This window comes from Eublepharis macularius, chromosome 11 (genome assembly GCF_028583425.1).
Source record: "Eublepharis macularius isolate TG4126 chromosome 11, MPM_Emac_v1.0, whole genome shotgun sequence".
NCBI lineage: Eukaryota > Metazoa > Chordata > Lepidosauria > Squamata > Eublepharidae > Eublepharis > Eublepharis macularius.
In genome coordinates this window covers 54,244,740-54,265,323 of record NC_072800.1, presented here as the reverse complement: position 1 = coordinate 54,265,323, position 20,584 = coordinate 54,244,740, and the positions used below count along the sequence as shown (strand labels likewise).

Below are 20,584 nucleotides of genomic sequence, written 5' to 3'. Positions count from 1 at the left end.
TAAAAACAGGCTATCTAGCATACCTGTTTAATTTCATTTACTTAAAATATTTTTATCCTGCCTTTTTACTGAAGCTGAATAAAGAGAGCCAATGGAATCCAGTGATAAGAGCATCAGGCTAGAATATGAGAGGTCTTACCATGAAGCTTGCTTTGTGCTCTTAGGCCAGCTACTCACTCTCCCTCACAGATTTGCTGTGAAGAAGAAAATGGAGACAGCAGAATGTATGCTGTTTTGTGCTCCTTTGACGGATATGATATAAAAAAGTGATAGTTTAAACAAATCTTTTCACGCAAGAAATTGCCTCCTTGTAACCTGACCAGCAGTATCACAATTGTAGGCTATTTGGAGGTTTCAAAAGCAGTTTGTAATGTAGCATGGGAAGACTACTGTTCAAAGAAAAGATCACAGATCTGATTAGGAAAACACAATTGAAGCACTGGGTGCTTCAAAAGGACCTTCCGGAACTGTGGCCACAAGCCTTCATTTCTGCAGGCATCAGGCTCTTGACTGTAAATAATACCATCTACAGAGCTCTTTTTAAAAAACTAGACATGATCTTTTGAGTGCTCTTACAGGAACCTGTCTCTTGACACTACAATACAAATCATTACAAAAATGTATTGTGATCTATTATCAATGTATACACAAGGTACATGCTTGCTTACATATTATCACTAGGTACCAGTATTGCAATTTCATTTTGATTCCCATAAACCCCTATTAAAAGTGATTTAACAGGGATATCCCCAGGGCTTTTTTTCTGGGAAAAGAGATGGTGGAGCTCAGTGGGTTGCCATCATAGGGGGCAACTCTTGGCAGGAGGTGGTACCCCTGGTACCACAGGCGCATGCACAAAGTGTGTGCATGCTCCCAGGACTGCACAATGACATCACTTGGGGTCAGCTGGAACAAGGGGGGAGTTTTTTAAAGTTTAAATTGCCCTCGGTGAAAATGGTCACATGGCCGTTGGCCCTGCCCCCTGATCTCCAGACAGAGGGGAGTTTAGATTGCCCTCTACGCCAAGTGGCGCGGAGGGCAATCTAAACTCCCCATTGTCTGAAGATCAGGGGGCAGGACCACTGGCCATGTGACCATTTTCAAGAGATGTCAGAACTCCGTTCCACCACATTCCAGCTGAAAAAAAAGCCCTGGATATCCATATTAAAAGAGACTCTCCCAGCTGCTTGTTCTAACCCATTTGCTCCTATGTATTTTAACCCAGTAGCATTCAGTGAGAATACAAAAAATCTGCAATTGTTTGTCAGGAATCAAAATTTGTCAGCTTTACTAAACTGCTATTGAATTTTGGACTATTAGTCTAGTAATAGAATATGTAAAGTGACTGTTACGACCCCATTCTCTTGGGTAGATTTGGTCTTTAAGCCTTTTGTTCTTGCCCCCTCTTGGTAGATTGCTGCCACCAGGAATTAAATTCCAGAATAACTTAAATTTCTCTTAGTAACGTGCCCAAGGGTCAAGCTTTTTCGTGGTACTATGTGGCCCTGCGGAAAGGAATGGGATATAGGAATGACAGATACTTTGGGATATAAAAAACCAATATAAACTTTTATTTTTATAAGAAGCATATTGGTTTCATATTATTTCTAAAACTTGGTTTCCAAAGAGTAGTTCTTAATTCTTAAAGTTACTTTACTTAAACCCAGTCACACAAATCTTCTCTCCGGCTTTACACACAGCATGCCAGCTTTTGATATTCTCTCTCAATTACAAGTAAGACCTTTTCTCAGGAGCACACACAGTTTGCCTGCTTTCTCGTGACTGGATGTCCTTTTACAAACACACAGTTCAGGCTTCTACACAGGTTATATTTCTCTCAGACAACATAAACAAGCTCAGGCTGCACACAGCTTGCCTCTCTTGCCCTGACTGAATCTTTTTTTCTCCACTCAGTCTAAAACTGCATTCCCTCCGCCCACACTCTGTCATCAACCAATCCTATCACTCACTCATCCCTCTTTCACTCCCACTCTTCATCTATACCACACCAAGCATTTAAGGACACATACACATTTACTTCAAATCGTTACAGTGACATTTTCACATGTCTAATTTTTATTAAGCTCTGTTTTCAATCTTCTCTATGACAAAATGTATCTGTGCCATATTTTATTTCAGTTGACAAAGAAATGTATTGTAGCAAGTTTTCTCCATTATGTAACCAAATGATTAAACTTACAGAAAATATCTATTTATATTTTACAGAAATAACCACCAAAGAAAGATCATTGGCTCTGAACATTTACAATCACAAGAAGACGCTTGTCCTCCAGTCTATAGGATTTGGGAAAAGAATAGATGTACCGCTGTTGCCTAAGGCACAATTTAACAAAATCTGGTCATTTACCAAAGTGTTGCGCCTACCTCCAGGTATTCAGTTATTTGGAGAAATGACGTCACTGATAATCATTACTTATTCCTTTTTGTACTGTGGCTTCAATTTATAAAGACTTTTACCTTTGTAATTGCCTTACTTTGAGCAGATGTGTTGCCATGATTTTGATGGAAAATGCCATCAAGTTGTAGCCAACCTATGGAAACCCTGTCACAAGGCAAGAGACAGAGGTGGTTTGCCATTGCCTGCCTCTGCATAGTGACCCTTGAACTTCTATGGAGGTTTCCCATTCAATTACTAACCAAGCCCAATGCTACTTAGCTTCCAAGATCTGAGAAGATTGGGCTTGCCTGGGCTATCCAGGTCATGGCACCATGATTTTATATTGACTGATATGCCAATATTGTGCTTGATAAATAAACTGCTATAGGCTCTAGAACAGTTTTACGTCAATTACAGCTTATGCGTAGGGTGCATCCCTCTGCTTTTGCAGGACGGAGAACTCAAGCCATGTCTTCTGGGTCTGACTAAATTTTTTTATACAAAACTGTAAATCACACCATCTACAGAGCTCCTGTTGGGTGACTAAAGGCCAGTTCACAGATTACAAAATCCTTCTGGCTACTAATTCAAGAAATGAGCATAAAACAGTTATTTTAAAGAATAATTTTAAGGCATTCACTAAAATTGAAGTATTCTCATGTTTTCAGAACTTACAGTAGATATTCAAACCTATGACTCCTGAAAAAAATATTTTTAAGCGTGCTGCATAAACACTGCTACCTTATACCCACCCCCAGCTGCAAAGTGACTACCGCCAGATCCACCCAAAGTTCATCTTAATGAACAAATATCTTTAGAAATGGATACCTCTGTTCACTGCTCCTATTGTCATGCATAACTGGTATCACACCTGGTCACCAAAGAGAGAAAAAGCATTTGCTTTACCAGAAAAAAAAAACTCACCTGGAATTGAATTAGTATTGATCAGAAGAAAATTCTCACATTGAGGAAATAATTTAGATGACATTGCTAACTTACTTTTATTTATAACTGTGGCATTTAGAATTGGCTGTTATGGTTTAGTATTATGTATCTGTTGACTAAAATTATATACATAATTTTAATAACTTGTTCTACACTTGTTTTAGGTTGTGAGTTTGGAAATCACTTGGTTAAGTAAGTAGCTTGATCACTTTTCTTTAATTTCGCTGTTAAAAATCTAATACAAGATCCCCAAGAAGATATTTTTGTGGCACCCAAACTATGGAATTTCCTGCTCAGGGAAATCCATCAGTCCCCCTACTGCCAGCAGTTGAAGAGTTAACTCTAGCCTTTCCTCACTGACCCTCCTTGTCCTCTGTGTGTTTTGTTTAATTAGTTTTATACTATATATTTTAAAGTTTCTTTTAATGCTTTTGATCGTTCACAGGCTTGGGTGGAAAGGTGGCTTAAACCTTTTAAATAAAATTACATAATGATACATTATTGGGCTTTACATGTAATAGACTTTTAATACTATACAAACATGTTTCAGAAATGTGAGCCCAACTGCAGTATGTTTAGTTCAGTTATAGAAACAGAGCTTCCACAGATACTTGAAATCCAACTGCAAAGCCCCAGAAGTGTCTGTGATTTTTGTGGTTTCCCACTCAGATCCTGATGTTCCATCCTGTGTTTTTCCAGGGGGTTCCCTGACCCCTCCCCCTGAACTGTTTTCCAAGGGGCTTCAGCAGGAAGATCTCTACTAACCAACCCAGTGTATTCCAAGAGAAAAGCTGTATCTCATAGTTATCCAACACATACAAATATATGATCTGCCTCAGGTTCTCTCACTACTCCCAAGATCATGAAACCTCTAGAGTACAGTTGATTGCCTAAGAACATTCATTGTTATGTTACGAAATTAGCTATTAAATAGATTGCAGAAGTTTTAATAAAGTGCTTGAATTCTTAGATGTCAGTCTAACCAGATTTAAGCACTTTAAAAGCACAAGGATTTAAATGGGAGAAACTGTAATAGTGGCACTTGTGCTGTAACACTTTTTGGCTTCTGTTACCTTTACGCTGAATAAACTTTGCTTTATTTCTTCAGGGTGCTACATGGTACAAAGTACGTATTAAAATATTCACAATTCAATGTCAGCACACTGCTACATTAAGCATTAGTTTCTTCACGGCATAGTAAGTTTTTTTTACAATTTGTTCTTTCTTTAAGAATTCCATTTGAAAATCCAGAAGATGCTGTCTTTGTGAGGGCAATGAAACGTTCTATAATGGAGTTCTCTACTGTTAACTGGGATAAAGTACCCACCTCTGAAGAAAAACGTCTTGGCACCAAACCAGAAAAAAAGCCAGAGAAACTGACAATAAAATTCAGATAGCTGCAGGTTTCCTTAGGAATTTAAGTCATAAGAACCTCTCTTTTTGCCATTACTGATGTTAAAACATTTTCGTTATAACCTTCAAAGGTTTTTCAATGCAGAAAAAATCTTCAGTGTGTTTTATTACTTTTTATCATTTAAGAACCTCTTCCTGCTAACAATATTTGAAAGCATAGTCTATCGGTTCAATGCAGCTTCTGAACTCTCAGCTGATAGTTAGGCTTTCTGGACACTTGTTTCACATCAGCTCAACAATGAAATCCTAAGCAGAGTTACTCCAGTTTAACCCCATTGACTTCAGTGGGATTAGACTGGTTTAATTCTGTTTAGGATTGCACTATAAGTATCCCAGTACAACTCTACTGTTGCTCTTGCTGTGAATATAGAGGGTGTAAGCAAATCGGAAAGAAACTTCGTTTAATTACAGATAGATCCCTACTGTACTACACCTAGTGCTTAGTGGGATGTATCAAGCTATACTTGTCTGTTCTCCACCTTCCTCTGTGGAATGTTGTCAAATTCTAGCTATTTCATTGGGCTGTCAACAGATTTGATAGGAAACACTATCTCACCAGTATTTTTAAAAATGTGATTTTCTATAACTTACTTCAATACAGTATTGTTTTAACAAAGTAATAATTCAATCAAGTCAATATGGACTATCAAGATTCATTTAATGAAAACAGGGACGTAAGAAAAAATAAAGCAAAAATCATTTTCTAAATAGCTGAAGTTCCGAAAGAACGTAGTATTTACTTTTCAGATGTTTCAATGCCTACCATTTAATAGGGCCTCGGTAGTTAATTTACTTCATTTATAGTATTTTTAATACATTGAAACCCAATATAATTAAGAAATGAGTTACTTCAGTTTAATGTAAGAGTTGCCATTCTGCTACCAAATGCTTCTATTGCCTATATACAATTGAAAGCCTACTCTGCTCAGTGTAGCTATGAAGACAGATGGATAGGCTATTCTGATTTTGACCAGATGGTTAAGCTCGTGTCCTCTGAATCTAGGAGAGAGTGACACAATTAAACTCAACAAACAAGTTGCCATATGTTGAATCACAGCGTATGTGACTGAGTGAGCACAACTACATCCTGTGGAGTTACGCTTCACAACACTGTAGTATAGAGTATCTCTTTAAAAAAAAAAAAAAAGGTTTGGCTCCCCAGTGAGGCCTCACCTACTCCTCAGATTTATGAGCTTTTGTGGTAGCGGTATCTGTTGAATTAGTCTCTTCTTCAGAGAGACTGTCATCCTGAAATGATGGTACAGGTATCTGCTTGTTGGGAATGATTTCTTTTGTTTTGTCCCCCTCACAATTTGGTTCTACCTCTTTACTATCTCCCGATACAGAAACAAACTGTTCTTCATTTGAAGTAGATTCTGATGCTTGTGCACCTTCTAGGAGAAAACGAACAAAAAATAAATTACAGTTAAATTCATACTTAGAAGCAAATGAGCAAGGCATGCACACAAACTAAGATCAACACCATTTATCTCAAAAATTAAAAATACATTTGTAATGAAGTCATAATGGGTCCATGAGGTTCTAGTTAGTCAAGCCAGAGGAACATGTTGTATTTGTGAGTCGGTTCACTAGGAAGGAATACTGAATCGTTTCCAGAGACTAGATAATTGATTTATTCACCTAACCCGACTGTGGTCAGGGCCGGCGCACCCATAGAGGCCAGGTAGACGGTGGCCTCAGGTGTGAGGGCACTGGAGAGGCGGTGTCAGGGGCGGAGGTGCGCACTGCGGAGCTGGCATGGCTGGCCCGCAGCTGCTGCAGCCAGCCAGCCCTGTGCTGCTGCCGATGCTGCTGCCACACGACCCAGCCGGGCGCAGCAGCCACGAGCCGCTGCCAGGGCGGAGCGTGGACCAGCCTCCACCCGCCTCCCCAGCCATCTGCCGGCGAATGCCCCCGGCTTGCACTGCGTGATGACGTCATTGCACGATGATGTCATCGCAAAGTCTGTGGCGCGCACACGCACACAGGGTGGGGGTTGCCGCAGGCTCCAGAAACCCTGGCACTGGCAGTGACTGTGGCTATAGGCGCACTACCACTCACTGATGGATGGGCCTTAGTATGAATACAGTTCCTTATGCAGCTAAGAGTATGAATGTGTAAACATACCTCTATAAACATACTGAATTATTGCTAAAGTATACTAAAGGGGGAGAATATCAGTTGGGTAGTGTATTAGATAAACATGCTGGCACTGGTCAGGCATAACTATTAGTGGCACTATTTCGAAGACTCCTCTGTGAAGACTTTCATCATGAATGCTATTTGTAACAAAGTGCATCAACCTCTTTTTAGCTTTTTTTCTTGCCGCTTTTTTTCTTTAGCAGCTTCCATCTCCTGCTTCTCATGGGCCTCTTTTAGCATCTTGCATGCTTTCTTGTGTGTAAACCAATGCATTTTCTGGCAGTTCTGATCACAATAGATAACCTGAGAATGATCAAACAAATGTTTTACATGTCAAAACAATTAACACCACTACACATATCAGAATTGTTCAGGGTACAATATGTATCCTGTCACATGGATGAGGAAGATCAAACTCTAAACTGTTAGTTGATTTTAAAATGGGAAATGTAAATTCTCACCATTTTGCATATTGAACATCGTTTGGCTGCTCCCTTTTCCCCACATGTTGTGCAAAACTCAGCCTCTACAAAACCTACTTGGCCAGTAATGGCTTGTGTCAGGACAGAGAATGCTGTAGGATCAGAACCCTGAGGAATGTGGGAAAAATAAAAATGACTGAATGTCACAGCAAAAGTGCACTAATAAAACCAATTAGAAGAGTATCTAGAAAACTCGAAAGTACACACAGCAAAAAATTATGCTTGCAGTTCAATACATGGTTTAACAAAGGCAGCCGTTTGCGCAGCCCTCAGCTGAGCATTCAACTTCTTTGCCCGCTATGTTACAAGAAGAAGCAAGGAAATTACGCAGAGATCTGCTTGGCAGAGCACTCTAACAGAAGATGAACTGGTGATGGCATGCTAGCTATAAAATGATGCCTCATAATTTGCTTATACCCTTAAAATTTGCAGTGAAACTTTAAGCAATTTTGTCTTGAGTAGGAGGAAGATGGTAGGATGATTACTATCTTTAGATGAAATAAAAAGACATTATGAGAGGAAATGTAATAAGTCCAATTATATGAATTCCGCCTACATTTATTGCAAGAACACAAAAATAACAGGGTTTTTTAAAGCTTCCCATTTGTTTTTCAACATCAGTACACAGTCAAGGCAGTCATAACAATATAAAACAACTTTACTAGCAATACTGATACCCTTTTTTCATCCAATTCCTGTAAAACCCCTCCGCCACCCAATTTTCCTGTTTAGGAGATTTCCATGTTGTTACTGTTAGAAGATGTGACTTCAGCATTTATAGCAATTTAAAAGATGTATACCATTCAGGCCAATAATAAAAAAATCCAACATGCTCTGTTTATGAGGTTTTGTAAAAAATTCTGGTTTTCTACTTTTGATGATGAAATATAGAAAGGGGAACAGCACAATTTCAAATCAGTATACGGTTGTGGCCGAATGGTGTAGCAGCAGCAGCAGCACTAGGTCGGCTGATTTAAACAAGTTGTAAAGAAAATGCAATGGCATACATAACTTGCACCATAAGGATCTCAACAGTCATCACTAGTTACGGACACTTAAAAAAAAAAGTTACATCCATAATTTCACCTTTTAACAACGGGGAAGATTGCCTTTTCAGTTTACCATTTAGACCTCAAAATGAGGCAGGGGAGGGACATTCACCTGCCTTTTGTGTGTTTCAAATGCTTTGCTAAACAGTTACAAAGAGAAATGGGCTGTTCAACCCCAGACACTCACAATTTCAACTGGAGCAATGCTTCTCACGAGCTGTTGGAGCAATGTAGCTTCACAGTAAGGAAATTTTCGAATGCACTCTCTGATGAGTTTTTCTTGATATACTGGAAAGCCATCTTTATCTCTGCCTTTTAGTAGGCTGAAAATATTAGATAGCAAGAAATGATAAAAGTCATGGCTTTACTACTGAATATGTCTGTCTTCTGTTTTTCTGTAGCCCACGTGGCACTTTCCTCTGCCTTAAAGTGCAGCGTAGGTCAAGATTGAACATTCCAGCTGAATGACTACAGCATAAGAGAAAAACTGCCAATGCACTTTGCATGCAACATTTACAGCTGTTTACATTCAGATGCAATGCAAGACCATCATTCTGTATCACAAGAGTGAGCCTTTGATACATGCACTCTTCTCCTTGCCTCCACTTTTGTGGCAAACCATATCTGAACGGGTGAACTATAGTTCTGTTTTGCAGACTAAGCAGAAGCCATATTTTTCTAGTATGGATGATGCTGGCAAACTGGCTTGCAACAGAACAGGAAGGAGAGACAGATACTGTAGGAGATGAGGGAACACATGAGTTCAACACCTGCTTGTGCAGTGCCAACCATATCTGAAATGGCCCTGTGAATGGATAATTAATTATACTTTAACTAAGGCAAAAGAATAATTGTCCTTCCATAATAAAAAGCCCATAAGCAGGTATAACAAAATATCTTGGTACTTTTGTACTAACAGCAAAGAATTTTAGAAGTTTATCTTGCAATTTACAGAAATAAAGAGTGGTTGTGAGCAAAGACCAGCAACTTTTCATTTTAGGATTATTTCTCAAAATGTTTGGAATCAAGATACGCATTGCTCCCCCCACCCCCCGCCAGTTAAAAGCAAACAGAGCTCTACCTAGCAATGACCTTCACCCCACTACAACATCTGCCACCACTGCATCTAGGAAACAAATGAATTTTAATGATGCCTGGAACTGAATTACTGTGATTGGTGATAACTTTTAGTTTTATGCGTTTTAAAGACTGTATTTATTGATGTTTTGTTGATGTTAGCAGCCCTGAGCCTATTCGTGGGGAGGGTGGGATATAAATCTAATAAAATGAAATAAATACAATAAATGACGGAAAGAAAGAGGCAAGCTGAACTACTATAGGAAACCAGCAGAGGGCCATAATAAGTTGACTTAAAGGCTACCTGATCCTGCTAAAAAACCTAGGAAGAGGAAAAGGTGAGAGCTGTAATTGCACTGAATTGTACTGAAAGAAAGATTCAGTAAGAGGGCATGGATAGAAAATCGTGAGTAGAGCACCCCCCTCCCCATACAATAGGAAAGCACACTTAATGATTATCCAAACCAGGGGGGTCCCTAACCTTTCTGTGCTTGCAGCCCCTTTTAGAATTCTGACGTGGTGGTGGGCGCAACCACAAAATGATTGTTGTGGGAGGTGGAACTAACCACAAAATGTCAGGGGGGAGGTTATAAATAACTCTGACAGTAGCTCTTCAACATTTCAGGCAGAAGTTCTGTTTAATAACAACATTCAATTTATATACCACCCTTCAGGACAACTTAACACCCAACTCAGAGCAGTTTACAAAGTATGCTATTATTCCCACAACAATCACCCTGTGAGATGGGTGGGGCTTAGAGTGCTCTGGAGAGCTATGACTGATCCAAGGTTACCAAGTTGGTTTCAAGTGGAGGAGTGGGGAATCAAACCTGGTTCTCCAGGATGCCTCATAAAATTAAACATTTGTTTAAAAAATCCCATACACACTAAATAAGTATACATATTAGCAAGGTGTCTAACACACTTATGCAAAAGGACAAGGAAAAATGCTTCTCTTGGGCTATCCCTTTTACATGAGCCTTCCTCTCATGAGCCTAGCCATTTTTAATTTGCACTATTACTTAAGCCAATTACACTTTGTGCTAAGGGGCTGGTGAGAGCTCTTTGCAATAAGACAATGATACTAGGCAGATAGGAAAATAAATGATTTTTGGAAAGTGACCAATATTTAATGTTATCAACAACTCCAAACATAATTATAAAATACGTTAAAATTGGGAAGTTGTGATGATGACTTCAAAAGGAATTCCAGTTAGGTGCATAGAACATTGTGCTGCCCAGTTGTGTTTAGTTAGAAGCAAGACCCACTGTGTTTTCAGTATATTACCCTGTTATTTACATAAAGCATCATACCATAAACACAGTCCTATCTGGTCCTACCCACTTTCTAGAAATACTTGGTGGATGCCACAAAAGCTGTCAGTGGGCACCATGGCATCCACAGGTACCACACTGGGGACCCCTGAGCTACACCTTCAAGAGGGAACTACCATTTTTTTCCCTCTCTACCTTTCATTAATCTATCTTCCCTGCATGGACAAAAATTAACACACCATCTTTTTAGACTGGTTCAGTGCCAGATAATGCCATACCTTTTGATTAATCCATCCAATGTATCGTCACGTTCCTTAAGGAAAGTGATACATTTCTGGAAAATACAACTGATGTAGTGCATTTTCATAGCCAGTACTTCATTCATATCTCTCTGCTTCATGCACTTCTCACAAATGAGATCCAAGACATAGTAGCATTTCTGCATTGCTTCAACTTCAGCCAGGAGAGGATTCTCTTTCACTAGCAACACTATCTGTAGGAAAGATTAATAAGAAGCTTACCTAATAAGTACAGCTATTTCTGAAAAGATTATTCTACACAGAAGCTACATATACTCATACTAGCCCTTCTAAAGTATTGCTGCTCTTTGAAATATGCTATTTTATCTAAGCAGCTACATTTATACTGTGAATGTAGTAGCTTCATTTTACAATACATTTACACTGAACATAGGAGGTGAGAATCATACAACATTAATTCCAATTTCATAAAAGCAGTTATCTAGCAGCCATTAATAGCCAGCATGGAGCAGTGTTTAGAATGCTGGACTAGGACAACTGGAGTTCAGCTTTCTATTCAGCTGTGAAGTTCACCAGATGATCTTGAGGCAATCACTCACACTCAGCCTGACCTACATCACGGGGTTATTGTGGGGAAAGGGAAGAAGTACCATTTCTGTTGCCTTGAGTTCTTTGGGAAGTATAGAGAGAGTGCAATACAAACCTGCAGCCACAAGACTTTGTAGTGACTGGCCCACAGCAAACATATCCCAATGCCTTCATTTTTATTCCAGCCATCATGAGATTTTGTATGGCAGAAGTAGGAGAGAGACCCATCTATACAGTCAGGAGCTAGAACTTCTTGAACTACTTAGGCTTAATTTATGTGCTGCTATGAAAAAGCTGCAAGGTTGGGGGTGTTTTTTTGTCAGATAAAGCATTTCTCTCCAATATGGAGGAGAGTTTTTCCACTTTAAGCTTATTTAATACAAATACTATGCTGTGTGAAGGTGAGGTGCTGAAGTCACTGTGCCTGAACTTTGCCTGTTTCAAGAACATACTTGAGTCATGCTTTAGCCACAGGCCAAATACAGTCATCTAATTCCATTGGAAAGCACTCCTTTAAAGGGTTTTATTTATTTAAAATATTTATATTCCTGCCTTTCTCCTGACCAACTCAGGACCCAAAGTAGGTAACAATAATATAGAATAAAATAAAACATACATGGTTGAATCCATTTAACATTGCAACAGTAAGTATAAAATACATCACAAGCACTAATCTTAAGATGCTTTATGAACAGCCAAAAAGACAAAAGGGGTCTGAAGAAGGGAGCTTTGACTCTCGAAAGTTCATACCCTGGAAATCTTGTTAGTCTTTAAGGCGCTGCTGGACTCAAATCTTGCTCTTTTACTGAGACCAAGATGGATACTCAACTGAAGTTAAATTGACACTGTTCCCATTTTCAGACTTCCCCAAATACTTCCTGGAGTAATTGTTTGACAGCCTCACTGGAAACCTACAAACATGGGGGCAGTCGCTGAACAATCCTTAGCCTCGGCTTTTGGGGAATGTGCCTTAGGCAAAGAAGGTGCTGACAACAGCCCTCTCTGGAAGAAGGCGGCCGGCTGCATGGGAACATGCAGGAAGATTCTTCAAGTATGCAAGGCACAGCCCATGAAGGGCTTTATGGGCCAGCGACTGGCACCTTGAACTGGACCCAGCACAAATAGAATTGACTTGGCTCAGCAAGCTCCAGGTCATCTAGTACAGCGCCAGAAACATAAGCCGCACTATACCTTGACAGGATGCAAGTTAGTAGTTGTGATGATTTTATGCAGGGGCCCAGCTAACTTAACTGGAAGTTTTGGTTCTTTATCCAGTCCTTGTGGTTTTGTGTAGTAGTCTAGCCTCTCTCGAGGAAAGAAGTTGTTGATAACAGTCACACAATCATGCTGTCCTAAGGAAAAAGAATAATGTCTCTTTAGGAAAAGCAAAAGCCAACAAATCAACACATCAAGCCAAGCCAAGCAGAAGTTAAGGGTGTTTATCAAAAAACCTACTAAAACTATAATGCACTTTAGTGCCAGGGCCAAGCCACAATAAGAGAATTGTGAACTTTATGACAAAGCGCAAAATGTGCTATATGCAAAAGGTACCCTATGAAGCTCAAAATAGAGAGGCTTCAGGGGTTCTTGTGTAATAAACCTAGAAAAAAGAAACTGACAAAATACAGTATTTCAATATTAGTGATCCAGGTTTTGTGGGTCCAATTAAACATTTTAAAAAGCTAATTTTATGGAGTTACAACTTCTGTAAGAGGATACAATATTAAAACCCTTAAGAATTATTGGATAACTCTTTAGAATTACATTAGAAATCTCTTACATATTTATCATACATTTCTTTTCAAGGTAAACAATTCCAGATAATAGCAGGCAACTCAGTGTGCTGGTTACTGTTCTATACACGGTTATAAAGAAAAAGCAGATTAAATGCACAAAACATGAGATCGTTCATTTATAATAATGCACTCTATTTTGAAAATATTAGCAACATTTCCCTTACTTAGTTTTATGGGATACCCTTTGTATATTTTCCAAGCTGCATATTTATATCACTTTTTACTGAATTATTTAGAGATGCGGAAGCATAGTTCTAGTAAATGACTGAAGGAAGGAAAATACATTCTTGTATTGCTGAGAGAGAACTGTTTTAGGCCTCATGACATAATGCTAAAATTAGATACTAATTTATCTCAGTAGGCAATTGGCTAGAAAACAAAGTAACTTTAAGAGAAGAGAGATGGCATTTCAGGGTTATGGTTCTAAACGCAGGCCCAGTTTTACAGGCTTGAGATTATTCTAGCTCACTGAACCAATTCAATCTAAAAAACAAGGAAGGTGCCAATCAAGAATGTCATCCCTTCTGGAAGATACTATGGTACCACATCTGACAGCGGCTCATGTGAGATTATATGATTGCAGTTTGCAGAATTTTTAAAGCAGATGGTGAAATGAGAGCTATTCTTTTCAGAGAAACAAGTTACAAAATTTCCTATCCAGACTGGCAGTTGTGTCACAAAGTGAGTGACCAAATAATTTCCAGAACTACTCAGTATTTATTGGATTTAGGACATCAGAGATTTTTCAAGTTAAAAACCTGTTCAGCTCATTTTTTCAAACATTTGTGTATGTTAAATCTAAGCCCTGCCAGTAAACAGGACCGTCCAAGTAATCTAACTGCATTACAATGACTACTTTAAATCCAAGCATATATAATTTAGGAGAAAGGGTTAACTCAGCACAGATTAAATACAATCAAAATCAGGTCAGGCACTGTCATCCCATAGCCTCAATAAAAGCTAGGATATTAAGATGCTCCATTTACCCACAAAGGCAGCCATCTGAGCAGCAGTCCTTCCCACAGAGTTGACAACATCTGTGTCTGCTCCAGCTTCTAACATAATCCAGGTAATTTCTTTGTTGCCTAATATAAAAAAGAAAACTTACATGTCAAGAAGGCTGTACATAAATTCTCTGCCTAAAATATAATTTGGTTGATGGGCTTTACTTTTAAAAAATGAAGATATTAAAGTGGAAGAGAATCTGATACATTCCTTGAGTAAATAAAAACCTTGCACACCTTTATTAAAATCAGTTTAGGCTGCTCTCATTGAAGGTTCCTCGCTGTGGCAATTCTTTAGAAACTTAAGAATCAGATTTACTTTTGCCAGGTCCAACCCTGCCCTCTGTTAGCACAACCTGTTCCCACAACCATCAAGTTCTTGTAGGCACAATAGTCTCCTAGTTGGAATCACTAGACAAGCAAGTTGATTCGTTAATGAAGTTGAATACTACTTTCTATGAACATAGAAAGTTATAAAATAGGAAGTTACAAGTTAGCATTTCCGTAGCAACATGACTTTTTTTCTTCTGAGAGTCAGAGAATAAAGCTTTCATTTATTTATTTTTTAAAATGTGTATGTTAATTTGTCCATAAAAGTTAATGCAAAGAAAAAATATATTGATGTAACTAGGGGTTTCAGTCTGAAGCAATTATTATATTGTGGCATCTGTTAACCCCAAAACTATTGTATTCAGAGACAGACTACCGTTTACACCGGCATCAGAGTAATCCCACGGACTTGGAAAACCTGAGTTCAATTCACATGTAACAAGCCTAGCTACATATTACATTTCCTCATAGTTTGCACAATCACGTTCGCCTGGGGATCTGTGCTAGGAGCTCATTTCCCAGGCAAATGCAGGTCTCACCGATATTGGAATCATCATGACACATGAGAAGGGGCTTCAGCCTCCCTCACACCATTTTCCTGACCTGAAACAGCCTTGGAGGAGAACACAGTTCCCAGCACAGATTTCAACACTTGGCTGATCACATGGACCTGCTGACTACATAACCTGCAGTTGGGCCTTAAGCATCTTTATACCTAATGTTTTCCTTATACAGGTATGTCTTGTAGGGTATACTGTGTGTGCACACATATGTACATGAGCCTTGCTAAAGTAACTCTCAGCTCTCTACATATTACATTGGAATAGTGATCACTTCCTGCAGAGGGACATAACTAAATATTGATTTTGAAGCATACAGAATGTGTTTTGTGGTTGCAGGGTTAAAGCCAAAGTGATTTTAGATCTTCCTCCCCAACATACTAGTTTAGTAGAATTCAAGCAGTTGGACCCCCCACCTTCATTCTGAAGTAGTATAGTCATGAGCACACATGGGCATGAACCGCGTTACGAACGGAAAAAAACCATGAATAGCCTCTTTGTCTGATCGCGAACAAGCTGTTCATGAGGCCCCATTGTAAATGAACAAGTGGTTGTTGCAAGCCTCGTTCGTTGCTTTTGTCAGCCATTCGTCAAGCCAGACAGTCTGGCACCTCCAATCAATTCCCTTGGCAACCGGAGGAAGGGACTGAACTCTGTCTGAACTCCTTCTGGCTTTCCTTCTGGCTTTAACCCTTCAAAGTACTTCCAGCAGAGAGTCCTGTTTTTGCCACTGTGGAGAGAAAATGACAGCAAAGGGGGGACCCATGGATCATGCCTTTCCTGGGGTGCAATCTCTCTGAAACTTGGGGGGAGGGGTCTTTGGAGGATAGTGAGGACTATGTCCCCTGCAAATCTGGTGGGTATTGGACAATGGGAAGGTCAGTTTGTAACCCCTCAAAGTAGCTTCCAGCATAGAGTCCCATTTTTGCCACTGTGAAGAGAAAATGACAACAAAGGGGGAGACCCATGCATCATGCCTTTCCCGGGGTGCAATCTCTCTGAAACTTGGGGGGTCTTTGGAGGACAGTGAGGACTATGTCCTCTGCAAATTTGGTGGGTATTGGTTATTGGGAAGGTCAGTTTGTGGGATGTTTAAAGGGCCCTGCCCCTTGCACGTGGCAGGAAAGTGCCCTTTAAACTATCAGCTGGCCAGCGGGGGGGGGGAATCCCCCCTGCCACCTGCCAGCTGATAGTTTAAAGGGATCTTTAAAGGGCCACGAACAACGAACCAACATGTTTGTGAACAGGGTCATGTTTGTTACTGTTCGTTGTTCGTGGATGGCAACGAACAACGAACAGCTTGTTTGGGTTTTTTTTTCCGTTCGTGCCCCTGTCTAGTCATGAGCAGATAAATATCAAACAGGAGTGCTTATTATGTAATTAGGATCTTATTTGGGGGGAGTTATGAGAGATGTCTTATGCAAGACATATAATCCAGGAAAGAGGCACACCCTTTCTATCAATCAAAATCTGAAGCAGCATGTTAAGAAGTAAAGATACAATCAAATGAATATGAGCCAGCCAAAGAATTTGATTTTGAGTACCAGGTGCTCTGATTACTCTGCTTCTTGGTGCTCTGGAACAAGATAGTAACAAGATGTCTATGTCTCATGCACCTGATGAAAGTCCTGTGCCAAACAATAAAATCCATTATTGCTACAAGATGTCACTTTGAGCCACCAAGTTCAAGGGCTGAATGCAATGAATTAATTTCTAACATTTCCTTACTGGGGTTCCCAATTTTACATTCTTATTGTTAAAAAAGCCCCTAGACAACATCTAATTCTTCCTCCTCACCCCCACAAGAGGTTTCATGTATTAATAAATATTGTTTACCATTAGCCTGTCATCCCGGCACCTTTGATATAATACATTGCCCTTTTGCTAGAGAAAGACATTTACCAGACCCAGAATTCAGAGCATTTTAAAACATTTTACCCTATAAGGAAGCACTGCAGTCAAGCACTGGTGTCCGGGGTCTGGGTCCCAGCCCCCAGACTTGGTAGGAGGGAACAGCAGGTCAACCGGGCTGACGGGCAAACAGAGGGGGCAGCCAGCAGCCAGCAGGTCAACTGGCCAGCCAGCAGACAGCAGGTCAACTGGTCAGCCAGCTGACAGCAGGTCAACCGGTCTGACTGGCAGGCAGAGGGGGCAGCCGGGGGACAGCAAGTCAACCCCTCCCACGGGCAAATGGAGCCAGAACCTGCCGGTGCCAGGGGCAAGGGGCAAAAGCCCAGGGCCTCAGGAAGCAGGGGGAGACAGGGGGAGACAGAGAGAGGCCAGCGAGTCCCACTCCCCTAGGGAAGGAAAGGGGACTAAGCAAGGCGGAAGGGGACAAGGGCAGAGGGATTGGGAGCCCAGCAGTCACCCACCCAAAGACCTTACCTGAGGAGGAGAAGCAGCAGCAGCCCCAACAACCCAAAGCCACGCCCCAGCTAGAAAATAGTAGCCTGGCCCAGGAGTTGCCAAAAGCCAAGCCACTCCAGGTGGGGCTATTGGAGGCACTCTGCAGGAAGCCCTGGGCAACCAGCCAAGGAGCCGCAGCTGGACCCACCTTCAGCCATCAGCTCAGCCAGGGAGGCCGGGCTGCTAGCCAGGGGACTGCAGCTGGACAGGCCTTCAGCAATCAGCCAAGGCAGGGAGGCTGGGCAGCCAGGGAACAAGGCACAGCTGGTGCTGGTCAGTGGGGCCAGATCAGCTACCCCAGCTGCAACTGCTTGGTGCAGCCCAAGACCAGGCTGGAAGAGGGGTGGGACAGTAGAAGGAAGCCCTATAAAAGCTGGCTGGGAAGAGCTCTGTGGTGGTGGGTGTGATTGAGGAGTGATGATGTGGAGTGAGAGCAGTAAGATGCAAGGGTGGAGGCTTGGAGGAGAGTTCTGGAAGGAGGAGATGAAAGAGAACACAGAGGGTAAGCAGGCCAGGTTGAGCAGGCCAGCGAGTGGACTGTGGGCCAAGCTACACATGACGAATGACACTTGAACAGCAAGTGGATTGAGTGGAGGGCAAGTGAACAGGGAGAAATACACTTGCTGTTCAAGTGTCATTCGTCATGTGTAGCTTGGCCCTGAGAGGGAGTCTGGGTGAGGTATACCACCCCTCCTTCCACAGAGCAGGGCCCTGCAGAATCCCTGGCCCCCCTATGACGTCAGGAGCAGACTGCACAGTGCCACGCCCAGCGGCAGCGGCGGCAAGCCCTGACAACTGGGATCTCCCTGCCCAGACAGCTACTATTACCCAGACAGATAATATTTTATTTTGGTCTAAGAAATGTAATCTTACATCAAAATAATAACACCCCTATGTATAAGTTATCTATTTTTATCCTACCCTTCATTCAAAGAGCTTAAGGCAGCATATGTTGTTCTCCCTCATCCCTTTATCCTCATGAGAACCCTGTGAGGCAGCTTAGGCTGTCTGAGAAGGTCACCCAGTACATTTCACGGACAGTGAAATTCTGAACTCAGATCTCCCCAACCACCATACCACAGTGGTTTCCAGTACCATACTTGCTAATATCACATTATATATTACATCTGCTGTAAGATGAGTAGCAGTACCCAGGACCTCTCATTACATAGGGTAGCCGAGTTTTAAGACCCTGCTGAAAACACTGCAGTCACTGCTGCCTGTCTTGACTGCTGGATGAAGAGAGCTTGTTTCAGTACCAAATTCAGATGACATTGGTACCCACTTTTGCATTTCTCCTCATTAAAACATCAGTATGTTTTCCTTACACAGGTATCTTACATGGGTATCTTAGAGATGTCCACTGCACAGCACAAAATATATTTCATGATCTTGGATTAAATACAAGTGAGCCTGTACTCTGCTGGCTTACATGTCTGAGCAGTACCTCTCATTTGGCCTCAAAACATTGTACATAATGACTGACATTCCTGGAACCTACTTTCCTACAATTATCCTCCAAGAATAATTTCTCCTCCAAGGATCAGGCAGATTTAAAGAAGGGCATTTCATACAAATTTGCTATTCAAAAATCCTTCAAGTTATCCCTTGGATCATTTCAGGCAGGGTGTACTTACCCAAATAAGGACATTATTTGCTTCTGCAAGATATCTGCTTGAGCTTTATTAAACCAAAGGAAGATTAATCAAGGATAGGAAGCAGTCACTAAGAACACATATATGGCACCCTGTTACAAGCTACTTTCCACCAAGGAGGACAACTGCTGAAGAACTTTCAGGAAGTAACCAAAGTGCATCTCCAGCAGCCCTCCACATCAGCAGACAAAGCCATATTTTATATATATATATATATGGACAAGGCTCAGACCACTCAGAAAGCCCATATTCAGAACTGGCATCAAGCCAGAAATTGCAAAGTCACAATTTGTTGCAGTACCCCTGTGACTAAGTATAAGACCCCGCCTCTGTCCCCAGCATATGTAAAGGAAGAAGGCATACCTGAAAGCCCAGCAAACATCAAGGCAGTATAGCCATGTTCATGTTCATTGCAGTTTACATCAGCGCCATGTCGCAGCAACAATTTGCACATGTCAACTTTCCCTTTGTATGCTGCATGCATCAGAGGAGTCATACCATGCTAATAAGAGAGAAAATAAATGAAAATGTTTTAAATGTATCTTTTTATTCTCCTGCAGTAGTATTTAAATTCCAGGGCACAATACTGATCTGTTACATGTGTTGAAGCAAGAACATCCACCTGTCAAGAACCTCTGTACTCCTACCAAACTAATCTTTTTGTTACACTGAGTCATGAGAATGCTCTTAACTATGTTCTTTCTATACAATTCAGCTTTTAAAAACCTAGTAATTTCTGTTTATCAAAAGATATCCTTGTAATGTATTCAGTTTTAATATGCACATTTCTACCAAAGAGGAAATTTGCAGTTTGCTATACAGGCAGTTGCGATCCGCCCTGTCCCATTTATTTACTGAATTTGAAACACGGCTATTGAAAAGCTTTTCAATTTATGTTTCTTTAATGGCAAACGTACTGACAGGCCAGGCTTCTAAAGTAAGTAACAAGTACCCTTATCAAGATCAAAGATGACAATTAATTAAACTGATCAATCCCAAAGCAGCAATATTTAAGAATCTTTTTAAAGGAAGGCATATGCAATAACATGACTGAATTAAAAAATAACATTTGAAGCTGATTTATACTGAGATGGACCACCGGTCTGTCTAGGTCAACACCATCTACTCTAATTGGCAAAGCCTATGCAAAGTATCAGGCAGAGAAAGGAGTTCCAGCACACCCCACCCCCAGCCTATTACCCCA

At 40.7% G+C, this 20,584-nt stretch overlaps 2 protein-coding genes across 4 annotated transcripts in view; one reads left to right on the top strand and one right to left on the bottom strand.

The window, feature by feature from the left end:
* LRRC72 (leucine rich repeat containing 72) overlaps positions 1 to 5,296 on the top strand; it is a 30,326-nt gene extending 25,030 nt beyond the window's left edge. For both annotated transcript variants that reach the window (XM_054990805.1, XM_054990804.1), the window contains 3 exons: positions 2,227 to 2,391; positions 3,508 to 3,535; positions 4,575 to 5,296. In XM_054990805.1, the coding sequence (XP_054846780.1) occupies positions 2,227 to 2,391; positions 3,508 to 3,535; positions 4,575 to 4,740 (359 nt within the window). In that variant the 3' untranslated portion in view covers positions 4,741 to 5,296. The remainder of the gene's footprint in view (positions 1 to 2,226; positions 2,392 to 3,507; positions 3,536 to 4,574) is intronic.
* A 101-nt stretch (positions 5,297 to 5,397) lies between these two features.
* Positions 5,398 to 20,584, bottom strand: part of ANKMY2 (ankyrin repeat and MYND domain containing 2) — a 28,465-nt gene continuing 13,278 nt past the window's right edge. For both annotated transcript variants that reach the window (XM_054990798.1, XM_054990799.1), the window contains 8 exons: positions 19,744 to 19,882; positions 14,412 to 14,510; positions 12,821 to 12,981; positions 11,060 to 11,274; positions 8,617 to 8,752; positions 7,360 to 7,488; positions 7,060 to 7,201; positions 5,398 to 6,150 (listed from right to left, as the gene is read on the bottom strand). In XM_054990798.1, the coding sequence (XP_054846773.1) occupies positions 5,930 to 6,150; positions 7,060 to 7,201; positions 7,360 to 7,488; positions 8,617 to 8,752; positions 11,060 to 11,274; positions 12,821 to 12,981; positions 14,412 to 14,510; positions 19,744 to 19,882 (1,242 nt within the window). In that variant the 3' untranslated portion in view covers positions 5,398 to 5,929. The remainder of the gene's footprint in view (positions 6,151 to 7,059; positions 7,202 to 7,359; positions 7,489 to 8,616; positions 8,753 to 11,059; positions 11,275 to 12,820; positions 12,982 to 14,411; positions 14,511 to 19,743; positions 19,883 to 20,584) is intronic.